General features: G+C 38.6%; 1 protein-coding gene across 1 annotated transcript in view; it reads left to right on the plus strand.

Annotated features, from left to right (window-relative positions):
* Window positions 1-13,535, plus strand: part of ADAMTSL1 (ADAMTS like 1) — a 4,128,157-nt gene that overhangs the window by 3,724,732 nt on the left and 389,890 nt on the right. Inside the window, exon 23 of the mRNA XM_044061207.1 lies at window positions 4,046-4,180. Within this exon, the coding sequence (XP_043917142.1) occupies window positions 4,046-4,180 (135 nt within the window). The remainder of the gene's footprint in view (window positions 1-4,045; window positions 4,181-13,535) is intronic.

Raw genomic sequence — 13,535 nt, forward strand, 5'->3', positions numbered from 1 at the left:
AACTAGAGTGACCTCATAGGTTCTTTACAGATAGAATACAAGGCATAACAACCCATCTTTACCCACTCAGCCTCCTATAGATTGCTGAGGGGTGATTTTTGCCTGACTTACAAGGCATCTGCAGACCCCACACTTATGAATCTCCTCCATATACATAAGTCAAACAGTACCAGAAATATAAGGTCTAGGGATCTGAATTTTTGTCTGTGACTTAAACAGACCATGCTGAAGAGACAGATGTTTGTCCCAGAAACTGCCCTCCAGTGGAAGAGAATTCCCATCCATGTGAAGCTGAGTTCATCTATTACCCAATTTAAGTGGAACCTAGACAAATGGATGGGGAATAGGAAATTTACTCCGGGCCTTTGCCCCATGTCCCTTATGGACAGTCTTATTTGGATACAGGATGTTATTATTCTTTAAGGAAAACTTATCTAGACTTAGAAAGGCCCTCTGGATCATTAGCGCAGTAACAATCTATGTATCCATAAATCAAATGCCATCATGGAAACATCAAATAGAGAAAATTATAAAGCAATTAAAACAAGAAGTTTACTTAGACATGATAAAATCATGAATGGCTGAACAGATCAGGATCTGTTTTACAGTATTGCAAATAATAAACTAAAGATATCAGCACAGGCAGAAAAACATATAGGATATACAGATAAATATAAAGGAAAAGTGCAAAATAAGTAATTAATTGATGACCTAAAAAAGTTTTCTAGAGAACTGGAAAATAAAGCAAGAGGAATAGAAACACCACCAAAAAAAGAACTCAATATATTTTGTGGAAATAACTACAAAGACCATGTGGAACATAACAAAATGCTGAATGAACAGACGAAGTACAAGAAACAGTAAGAAGTTAAAATGTACAGGATATGAATGGAATAAAGTAACAGCCAGAGAAATTGAAAGAAATTAAGAAATGTTCCTAACTGGAAAACCTCAGGTCCAGATGCAGTACCTAACAGCTGGCTAAAAGTATTAACATCTTGACACAAAGATTTAGCCGTGAGTAAGAATTACTTATATATGCATCTCAAACAGATACAAACCTGGTTAACAACAGAAAAAATTATACTCATCCTTAAGAGTGAACCTGTAAACCATCCTAAAAACTATGGACCAGTATGTACAAATTATATACTGGAACAGATGCAGACGGAGTTTACAGTCATTTAGAAGAAAACTCAGTTGTGGCAATAGAGCCAAAGGGTGACAAAGGGAAATCATACTGAACAAAGGATCATTTGTTGTGAAATAAATCAATAATAGAGAATTGAAAAAGAGGAGGGATCCAAGTATGGTATGGATAGATTGCAAAAAAACATTTGACAGCATCCCACATTCATGGATAATGGAGTAGTTACACATGTGTAAGCTATTACATTCTACATTGATTAATTACACTACATGACCATGAAACAGTGGCAAACCACTTTGCAATTAAGCTATGGCAAAGGGCAAATTATTATCCCAGGGCTAAAAATTCAAAGAAGATATTCCAGGGTGATTTTTTTTTTTGTCATCGCTGTTGTTACATCTTGCCCTTAACCCATTAAGTTCTTTGCTTTACAGAATAGGTCTTAGTTACAATTTGGCTCCCAGAAAACAACCTTGCTTAAAGACTTCTCATATACTTTAGTGGATGAATTAAAATATAGTTATCTGATGAGGAGTGAACGCACAACTGCAAGTGGCTAAAACTTTCTCAGATGATATAGGAAGCAGGAACGCTGCAAAACCAAGAAAACATCAGCCCTGGACAGGAATGTGATATAAAGGAACTTGATAGGAGGGGGTGTATAAATATTTGGGAATTGATAAAGGATATGCAATAAAACATGAACAAATGCAAATAAAACACAGTAAAGAATATTTTTGAAGACTAAAGATAATATTGAAAACAGGCTTGACAACTAGAAATAAAGATCAAGCTATAAACAAATTAATTTTTCCTGTTCTGTTTTGGTGTGACTGACTGGCCCCAAGGTATTGATCAGCTGGACAGAGAAACAAGAAAAATAAATGTTTCATGCTTATCAAATGCTACATAAACTCAGTGTGTACCATGATTATACATCCCCCATTCTGAAGGAGGGATGGCCTCCTCAAAACTGATTACATGTATAGATCTGCAGAGCCATACATAGTGAAAGTTTTAAAACATGAGGAGATGAAGTCTAAGATGACCTTTCTGCTTAGTTTAGCAGGCACATATCAGTGTCATGTGGGAATGGAAATCAACACAGAAGACAAAAATCAGGCAGCAGCTAAATGTGCCAAAAAAAAAGAATATAAAGAGAAGGATGAGATGAGAAGGAAAGAAATGTGGAAAAGCCATAAATACAATGTGAAGTTTAAATATATCATGGAACAACCTCGTGTTGATCAGAATTTGATGCAGAAATGGTTAAGGAGAGGTGAGTTGAAACCAAAGGATGAAAGGTTAATAATGGTAACACAGGATAGTGGACTATGTACACATTGATTTACAATGTCCATTGAACATGTGGGAGAAAAAGACAAATGCAGGTACTGTAAAAAAAAAAAGAATTGGAAACAGTCACACACCTTGTTGCTTTTTTTGATATACTCATGGCAGAAGACTTTTACACTGAAAGATACAATAATGTGGCAAAACTGTTGCACTGGGGATTGTGCAAACACTACAATATAGAAATAGGTGAAAAACATTGGAAACATGAACCACAAGGAAGGGGGAGGCAGTCTAAAAGCCTGCTACAATAAGCAGCATACAAGCCAAACCAGCTCAATGAACTGCTCATTTGGGATGATGCACATGGATAGAAGCCCTCATATACCTCCAAAGAGCAACAATCAGGGAGCTGCCAAGGCTGCCAGAAGAGAACATGAGTGAGGGCACATGTCCCATTCTGCAGCATCCTTGATCTCCTTGCTGTTGTTTAACCAGGTTCAGTTTGTGCCTGGAGGAGGCTAAGGTGAGACCAAGAACCAGGTGAAGGAGAAGAGGAGCCAGGGGCAGCTGGTGGTCAGCAGCAGAAGGAAAAGCTACAACACAGCTTGTGGTCTAGCATGATGCATCCTGGGATGGGTTTAGTTACTTTCAACAGCCTTAAAACCTCTTAATTTCCTAAGACTTAAAATCTTTTTCCTATCTGCACAGTTTTACAATAGGGGACAAAGTATTTCCCACACATTTGTTATATACAGGGTGTTGTGCATTTTTGTCTGGAATGCAAGAAATCTCTGCCACATCTGTACATTTCTAATGAGAAGCTTTGATTAGCCTTCACAGAATATCGGGCTTTAAAAGTTTCACTATTTTGATCCAACAAACCTCCAATGAGTATGAAAGGTTTGAGGAGGTGACTTTAAGTGAAATTTAAATATCATAACCAAGTATTTCAAACCACCTTTGCAGTCCTAATACAATTCTGTTTGGATGGCGCAGTGGTATCGTGGTAGCAAGAGGTTCTCTGGTTCAATTATCAGCTGGAGTCCCTTCTGTATGGATTCTGTATATCCTCCCTGCGTTCATGTGGGTTTCCTCCCACATTATAAAGACATGCATTTGGAGCAGTTCTTCCCAGGCCTCCGCTGAAAACTGGCTTGTTTGCAAGTCGGACTTTCCAGGAAACAAATGTTAAATAAATAAATAACTCGACTTAAAGCAAGTAATAATATTAACTTATTTCTTTTTTTTTTTCTCTAGTAATAAAACATGGTCTTGTTATGCCTGAAAAACTGGTTAAACAATCCTAAATAATTTGTTTCTGCTTCTAATGTTCCTTCCTTTATGTCTTTACCCTTATCTGTACATCTGTTTTTCTTTCTCTACATCGCTCACTGTTTTCCACTTAATTTGTAATCTTACATACAAACTCAAACACCGAAACACTAATGCATTAATGTACTGTCACACATACAGACGCAGACACCCCCCACACACACACACACACACAAACACACAAACACATGCACAAATACCCCAGCACAACTGTCTGCCTCTGTTTTTTCCTTCCTAGCATTATTTAATTATTCTTTTTGGTTTCAGATCCTTTGCAGACACTTTTGGCATTTGCAGATTTGGGGACAGTATTGTCATCCCCAGGACCAACTGTCCACTCGGTCCTTGCAACTACCTCTGGAACTAGACTACAGCTGAATTCTGGGAGTTCTGTGTTAATTGGTAAGTACAGTGAACACTTTTCTTTTTGCAAACACCTTATAGGCTAAGACTATTAGACTTGAATTATTTGATCACATTAGCATTTCACATTTATGAGTGCAACCTACAGAGTAGCAGCTTATAACTATACAATAGATTTAGTCTTTAACAATATTGCTCATTCCCTTGTTCTTTAACAATATTCTCTACTTGACAGATGCACCAAATGGAAATTAGTAGACATGAAATCATGTGAAATCAAGAAAGATGCATTAAATACATCTCCCAGTGCATACAAAAGTTTGATTCCTATGGGCACCTTTCAGCATCTGACAGGGGATACAATAGGAAATCTACAGGCATTAGCCTCACAGATCTTACACCAGTTCCTTGACATGTTGCTGTGACATAAGGAGGAGCATATTTGTTTTTTGCAGGCAGTAGAGAGAGCCATCATTGTATAGGCATTCTGTCATTTAGCCTGTTTTCCTGAGATCCTGAGAGTCATTGATTGCATCAACATTGGGGGAGGTGTATAATAAAAAGAGTGTTATACAAAATTTGTCTATGCACCATCCAGGTAATTTCATGATTCATCTACCACACATTCATCCTATACCAGTGCTTGTTAAGAATGACTTTCCACAGAATCATCTTATTGGCAGGTGCTTACATTGCCAGATGCCGAATCATGTATATGCTGCTCCCATGGTCATAGGCAGTAGGGCATTCATAATAGTGTCCACTCTTGAGTGCAGCATTTGATGCAGGTATTGCAGGATATGCGTCTAATGAACACCATTTGTAACCCGCAGGCCATGGTGGAGATGGTGTGCAACACTTCACCAAACATTGTCAAATGTGTAGTTAGAGAAAGGAAGCCTGACTTCTGCTGCTTGGATACATCTATTGGTGTACTGTAGTATGAAGTAAAAAGTTGAAGAAAGATATTCATGGTCTGCACCATAAAATACATAATGGTGGTCAGGACCTGCCTTAGCTGAGATGGTGCCCTAGGCTAAACACTCCAGATCACCCCCACTGCTCCCCCTACTCATGCACACTACCCAGCATCCCTGGCCTACCCACACCAACAAGATTACTTTTTTCCTTCCTTTCTCACAGTTTCTTAATCTTTGTATTTTTCCTGCATTCATTCATTCATTCAACACATTCTAACTAGGAAGACTGTGCTCTGTTAATTGTGGATAAAATAATTGCACTAAGCTGGGGTCTGGGGCCAGTAGGCCCACAGAAGCCATGGAGGTTCTAGATGTTCTGAGGTGCATTTTAAAGTTTTTTTAATAACCTTATCATCCAGTTATGGCCTGAAAAAAATTACAATTAAGGAAAGAAGTTCAGTCTTACTCTTCAAGTTTGCTTTTTCTGGCATCCTTTCAACCACTCTAATGAAAACTACAGTGTAATAAATCTGGAGGAAATAACTACATTAAGCTGGGGATGTGCAGGTGTCCAAAAGCCATGGGGGTTCTAGATGCTCTGAGGTGTATTTTTCAAGATGTTTAACAATATTTTGTCCAATAATGGCCTGAACAAAAATCCTGATGAATTAAATTCAATCTTATTTGTTTGTTTTTCAAGGAATAAATTGTTTCCAAGGCTTGATGTCCAAATCTGACAAAATAGCAGTTTATAATCAACTCAGATGACAAATGTGTGTGAGGATACATAAATCATCTGGGAACAGTACTTTCTTCCCAGCAACCCCTCAAGAAAAAAAATATAGTCATATTCTGCATATCCCTCTCTGATGTTAGACTGGGATGAAAATGAAGGTACATACGGCCACAGTCAAATATTTTGAGTTGCTTCTGTCATGCAGATATACATCATGCCTTCTCACCTCGCCCTAAAAAGTCAACCACTGTATGTTTTCTCTTTGGATGTCAGACTAAAACGAAACTGAAAAAAACAAATATAAAATAACATATACATATGCACCTCAGTCATACATAAACAGCATGCTTCCTTACTCTTATCCAAAAGATAGCCACATATATATATATATCTAATATTTGATGTGAGAAAAGTGAAAATATAATAATTACAGTAATATTTCCAACTTGTTACTCCGAGACTGTACATTGTTCCTGTACAAGATAAAGTTAACCTCTGTGCATACCTCTAAAGATTGTGAGGGAGATTGCGAGGGATGTTAAATAATGACCACACTGTTCCCAGCACAACCAATACAAGCTGGAGTGACCTGTGTACACCTCTGAGATTTTAGAGGACAATTAAAGAAATAATGACCTCATCTCTTGTCCCCACACAAGCTACAGTGACATGTGCAAAAGTCTGAATATGGCCAGTTTTAGACTAGGTGGATTTTCAGGGTAGAGTCCACTATGTCAAAATCAACTTACATTGTCTTGGAGTATTTTGTCACCAGGCCTACTGAAGCTATGAAGTTGTATTTTGTGTCTTAGTTTCTAAAATATGACTAGTTCCACTGAACAAATGGTATGAGAGTCATTTACATTCCACATAACCTCCACCCCTACCAATTAGTTAGAACAACTTCTGTGTACAGTTCAGACTTCTGACTGTAATAAAACAGGATGGCCATATAATGTATTTCACCACTGCTCCACGCAAACAGTTGCCACACATTAAAGTATCCCAGGTTGCTTCAAACAAATCACATTTGTCCTGCAAAGCTAGAATAATGAGCAAACAGCAGAGATATTTTAATTTCACTCCACAGAGAGACCAGCAATTATACCTAATTTGTCTGTGTGTCTCAGATGTTCAGTTAAAAACCAAGCAGCTGCAGATGCCAAAAAGTAGCAGCACAAACATTTTAACAGATAACTGCTTTCATCCACTTAAACTTTACTGTGGACTTCATCAGATGTCAAACTTTCCCATTACAAACATTTAACTAACCAAGTATTTACATTGCCATATTGTGGCTAATCATAAAACCTAACATTTAAATGAAAACTTCATCCATAATGGCATGTATCAAAGTGTAACAAAATGTATCAAAATATTTATTAAAACAAGGATACATTATAAAAATCTAAAATTTCCTCAAAACTCACACAAATTCTTAATTAAGCTAATATAAAATACATTAAAATGTTAGAACTTATATTAAGCAATAAACAATATATTGATATCATATTATTAATACTTGGGAGGATTCGAGTTTAATAGCATTTGCCAGTAAAGTTCATGTTTCTCTACTTCCCAGTCACCACCCCTCTCAAAATGGGGTACCTTTTCTAAAATATTTTTTTTTATTCTCACTCTGATCAGAATGCTGAAACAAAGAATTACTAATATCCTTTCTACTAATTGCATATATGTGTTGATAAATTCTATGTTTCAGTGCCTTCACTGTCTTGCCCACATAGAATGCTGGACATGTGTTACATTGTGCTAAGTACACCAGCCCAGATGTATTACAGTTAAAATATTGGGGTATATGGTTCTTGGATAGTTACCCACCATAAAACTTGTGCCTTCAAAAATAAACCTACATTGGCTGCATGCCCCACATTTTGACATACCCTTCACAAACATATTATTCTGCCAACTCCTATATGGTCAATTTTCAAACTTCCTCTTAAGATTACTCCCAGTTTTAAATTCCAGGGAGGACTTTTACCCAAAATGTCATCCAAACTTTGGGGTGTGATAAAACTAGCCCATTTCTTTGTTAAAATGTTTTTTTACTTCTTTACTAACAATGTGAAAGCCACACACATAAGTCCTAGTAAATGGGTTGCAGTTTACAGTTGTGATGTCATTCCTACCAATCGTTACATGAGTTAATACACTAGAACTACCCTCTGGGACCTCCAACCCATACTTTGAAACAGATTTATAATGACTAAATCTTTCTTTAATTAGTTTGTCTCTCAAATCTTTTCTTAATTACTTTGTCTCTTAACCCTTTATAAACTCAAAGGGATACTGCCTATCACAAAACATCCTACTAAGAACCTTAATTTCATTATAAAATATATCATCATCTGAAGTCAGTTGAGACAATCGAATAAGCTGTGTCTTCATAACATCCCTCTTTTGTCACAGTGGATGGTGACTATTAAAGTATAGCAAACTATTAGAATATGTGCCTTTACTTGTAGAATTAAAACAACAATGTTCAATAAATATCCTTTGAAATTGTTACATCTAGAAAATTAATTAAAGATTCACTGTATTGACCCTCAAAAACCAAAAAGGAAGCAATTCTGTTGATAAAATGCAAAACCCATTAATACTAGTGGGGCTTCCAATCCATGCAATGAAGACATCATACAAAAACCTTAAATATGTCTTAACATTACGTATGAAAGGAGAAGAAAAAACAAATTTTTCCCACCACCACAGGATAATGTTAGCAAAGAATGGAGGTGCAGATGCCGCCAGAGCAACCCCCATAATTTGTTTAAAGTATTCAGACTAAAAAAATAGAAAATTGTTGGTTAATACCAATTCCCATGACTTCAACCGCAAAGTTAATGGTACATAAAGGTAAATTTGTACAACAAACTAAAGCTTCACGAAACCACTGCAAACATTCCTGGTGTGGGATGACAAAGAACAAGTCTTTTGCATCGATAGTTAAGAAGATCACATCGTTATCAAATTGAGCTTGATACATATAGTTCAAGAAGTGCCACATATCTTTAAGGTATTTTTATCATCAAATAAAGTTTTCAGAGTAACGTTCACAAACTTCACTAATGACTCAGTTTTTGAACCCCCTAGTACCACAGTTGGCCAAAGCGGTGGTCTTCAACAGATGTATGCAATTTAGGTATACCAAAAGTATTTGGTATTATAGGTATATCCACTCTATAATAATCAAGAATAGTATTGTCCATATCAGAATTCATGGTGAAATCTTCCAACCAATAATCAATTTGCTGATCAGCTAAATTAATTTCATTTTACTCACACCAACAAAGAACTCACCATCATGCAGGTATTGCATAATACTTGGGAGTATAAGAAATAATCCATCACTACAGCACCATCCCCTTTATCTGGTTTAATTATTCTAATGGAACAGTTTGCAGTCACGTCTTTAACATTTTATCTTATTCCTTAGTTAAAATGTAATAACCAACCCCTGTACTTAAATCATGCATTTCCTTTTCACAAGCCATTTCAAAGGAAGACAAAAAAGGTTTCAGTGGAGGATTGAATAAACTCATTCTACACAACCCAAAACTTAGCTTGCCCCCCATGCCATTATCTTTAAAAATAGTCAAGTTTAACTTACAGATGGACAGATTTAAACCAAGTAGACTCTCTACTAAATTAAATCTTCTAGCAGGGACAAAAGTGAACCCTTGACAAAATAACTCCCAAATGAAGAGGTAATGTTCAAATGGCTATAATTGTAAATACTGAAACCTTTAAAATTGTATACAGTACCTAGGCTTGGAAGAGAAGTATTCAAAACTATCTCTGACATTGCCCCCAGTTCAAATTATGCCTCTTCACAAGGTAGGAATCAACTCTCTGGGGGCCATTCACCTCAGATAAGCTGTCCAGCCCATGTTGCTTCATCATGTTGATTAGAATCTTTGAAGAATGCCATGGGCCCCTGGCTTCATCTAAAAAGGCATTATCATCATTATCAACCCCTGCAGTAGAATGTGTCATAGTAGGTTCAGTGATGTTGCCTAATAACGACTGACCACCAACCTTGAACACTAAAATAGGATGTGGATAGGCTTGGTTGGCTTTGTATTGATCACAATCTCTTGCCAACTTTTTCTCCTTCCTCCATTTAATCAATGCGCAGTCCCTATCAGTCTTCTCAAAAATATTCATGTAGTTCATAGGTTCATAGGTAGGTACTAGGCTATCAGCCCTGGGGCCTATACAAGGCCAGCCAAAAAGGTACCCTGGCTTTTGCCACCCAAGAAAATTATTTTCCTGTGCCACTGTCGAGCAGAGCCACAGAGGTGAATCCCCATGGTGAATTTCCTATTTCCCATCCAATCATCAAGATTTTTTTTGAAGAGTGCTAATGAGGAGCTTTGTTTGATATAGATAGGTAGTTTATTCCAGAGTATGGGATGTCTCTGGAACATGAATCTATCTCTCCAGCATATTCTATTTATTGTGGTGACAAGGTTGAGGTCCTTAGAGCATGTAGCTCGGAGGGATTGGGATTTCTTTAAGTGGAGCATGTCCAACAGCTCTGGGTTTGACATAGCTTTGTATGATAGGCAGAGATCACCTCTGAGTAGGCGATATGCGAAGGAGAAAAGCTGGAGTTTTTTGAGACGGTCTTCATAGGGCATCTGTTTGAGGCCGGTAATCCTCTTTGTGAGGTATTTCTGTGGCCTTTCCAGTTGTTGTAGATGTCTTGTGAGGTATATACCAAAAGGGGCTTTGTACTCTATAATGGGTCTAATGAGTGATGAGTAGAGGGGAACAATGACCACTTTTTTTCTGGATGAGAAACCTTTTGTGATGAGATGTGCCCACGTAGAAGGATTTCCTGACTACTGTGGCAATGTGATTATCAAAGGAGAGACTACTGTCCACCTGTGTCCCAAGGTCTCTTATCACACTTTTGCTGTTAAGTATACTACCACCTATGTTGTAGTTCATGTGTACAGAGTTTTTACCAAAAGGGATGAAATGCACTTTTTTGCATTGAGCTTGAGACCATGGCTTTGACACCAGGCATCTGACTCAGTGAGGCCCTTTTCTAGGATGTCCACATTGTTAGGAGTTTTGATTATGGCTCCTAGTTTGCAGTCATCTGCAAACTTCATTAGCCAAAGACCTTCTGTGTTAGCCTGTACTTCAGAGAAGTAGATACCAAACAGGAGAGGACCCAGGACTGAACCCTGTGGTACTCCACTTGTCACTGGTCTGAAGTCATATTTGGAGTCTGCTACTTTCACACTGTGGGTTCTGTCAGTGAGCCAGTTGGCAACCCATCTTGTGACATAGGGATTTATACCTAGTTTAGTGAGTTTATCTATAATTCCAGAGTGGGGGATGGTGTCAAAAGTCTTGGCAAGATCTAGATAGGTTGTGTGAACCACCTTACCCTTGTCTATGGCTTTGGTGACTGCTTCAAAGAAGTCTATCAGGTTTAGGAGACATGATCTGCCTTTTACAAACCCAAACTGGGTGGAGTCCAGAGTTTGGAGATTACCAATGTCTTTGTTTATACGTTCCATGATGATACGTTCCATGGCCTTGCAGACCAGGCTCGTCAGGCTAATGGGGCAGTAGTTCCCAGGGTCCGTGGTGGCTCCACCCTTGTGGAGTGGGATAACCGTTGCTGTGCACCATTCAGTGGGCACAAAGCCTGAGGTGAGGCTATGATTGAACATGGTACTTAGGTGGGGTGCCAGTTTGTTCTGTAGTTCATGTAGAATGCAGCCTGGGATGTTGTCTGGTCCCATGGATGCTGTGTTCTTGGCTTTGGAGAGTGTGGTTTTTACCTGTGCAGCCATGATTACAGGAACTTTGCATTCTTCCGGTATAGAGATGGGCTCTTTAGGGGGTGAGGGGGGGTAAAGTTAGCACTGAACCTACCTGCCAGGATGTTGGCAATATCAGTTGGGTCTGTATATTTAGTGCCATTGTGCTGTAACGCAGAGCAGATCTGAGTGTTGCCATTGAGATTCTTGACATAGCTGTAGAATGCTTTGTGGTTGTCTTTAGAATCAGTGGAGATTTTGTTTTCATAACTAGCTTTGGAGGATTTTATCAGGGATCGCAGCTTCTTACTGAGGCTGACCAGGGAGCTCCTCCACTCATGGGATTTTACACTCTTTTGCAACAGTTTCTTTCTTCTGTTGTACAGTTTGTTTATGGTAGGGGACCACCAGATTGGCTTCCTTTTTTTGGAGAATAGCGTCTTGGTTCTGTTTGGGATACCACGATCCATGCACTCATGTAAGTGCTTATAAAGTGCATTTGTGTAGGATTCAGTAGTCGTAACTGTATTGTACATCTGCATGGGTGTCATGAAGTTCACCACTTCTGTCTTAAGAAGCATGAAGTTGGCTTTGGAGAAATTTTTTAGCATTGTTTCCTTAATGGTGAGTGGGGGCAGGATGTGGATATCTAGGGTAATTAGCTTATGATCAGATCAGACCAGTGAGGCGTTGACTTCAGGTGTGGAACACCGGTCACTCATATTGGTAATGACTAGATCTAGGATATTGTTGCCCCTGGTGGGGGTGTGGATAAGTTGATCCAGGGCATTGGAGTTTATGAATTCCAGAAAGCGTTGAGTGAAGGAGTTGGTACATGACTAGTTTTCCCACTTAATGGTGGGGTAGTTGAAATCACCCATTATTAGGGTGTTTGGTTGAACCCTAATATTTTCCAGTACATCAAGAAAAGAGGAGTGGGAATCCTGGGGCATGTTGGGTGATCTGTAGCAAGCTACAATTTGGATTTCAGTTTTGCCCAGAGTTAGTTGCACTTGGATAACCTCGGCTGCATTATGCTGAGCAACTAGCCTGGAGGTGTGGATATCCTTATTGAATATGGACACACCTCTGCCTTTGGTGTTCCGGTCCAGGTTACATGGCCGAAAAGTGTGGCATGAGTTATAGCCTGGTAGTGCAGGGGTGCTCTCTGGAGCCTTGAACCAGGTCTCAGTCACTGTACAGATATCGATGTCCTCCATTTTAAGGAGTGCCTCGAGTGATTGCATTTTGAGATTTAGACTTCTAGCATTGAGTAGCATCACCCTCAGTTTTTTCTTGCCTATTCCTGTTACGGTGGTGAATTTGTCATTTGAACCTTGCCTAAAAAGTCACTATAAGGGTGGCAAGAACCTTAGCTTGTATCCGGAATCCCAGAGGTGACAGGTGCAGGCCATCTCTGGCAAAACATTGTGGTCTGTCGACCATGTCATCCCAGGCAGAAAGATACTGGATCCCTTTGACAGATACTGGATCCCTAGTGACCCTCCATAGTACAAAATAACAAATCCTAAGTTATTTTCTTTTGTAAATTTTTGATGTCACACTCTATTTCCTTCAGGATCCGCTCTGTATCTTTATACAAGATGTACATAAATTCTAACCCAACACAACTGAAGAAACATATCAATTCCTTATGTAAATGAGAGCTTTTCCAAAGCACTTTCTTTGCCCTGCAAATTCAGATAGCGACTATTTAAACTGAGCAAATTACAAGATGGTTCCATACTTTCATGCACCCCACCCCCAGTAAGCAGTTATGTCTACTTACCTCCAAGCCCACCCCTACCCAGAAATTATCACCACTTTTGTGTACAGTTCAGATGTCTGATTGTCATAAAACAAGATGGCCATGTAATGTATTTCACCTTTACTCCACACAGACATTTGCCACACATGAAAGTATTACAAGTTGTTTCACA

This window comes from Protopterus annectens, chromosome 2.part0 (genome assembly GCF_019279795.1).
Source record: "Protopterus annectens isolate FY-2018-M chromosome 2.part0, PAN1.0, whole genome shotgun sequence".
Lineage (NCBI taxonomy): Eukaryota > Metazoa > Chordata > Ceratodontiformes > Protopteridae > Protopterus > Protopterus annectens.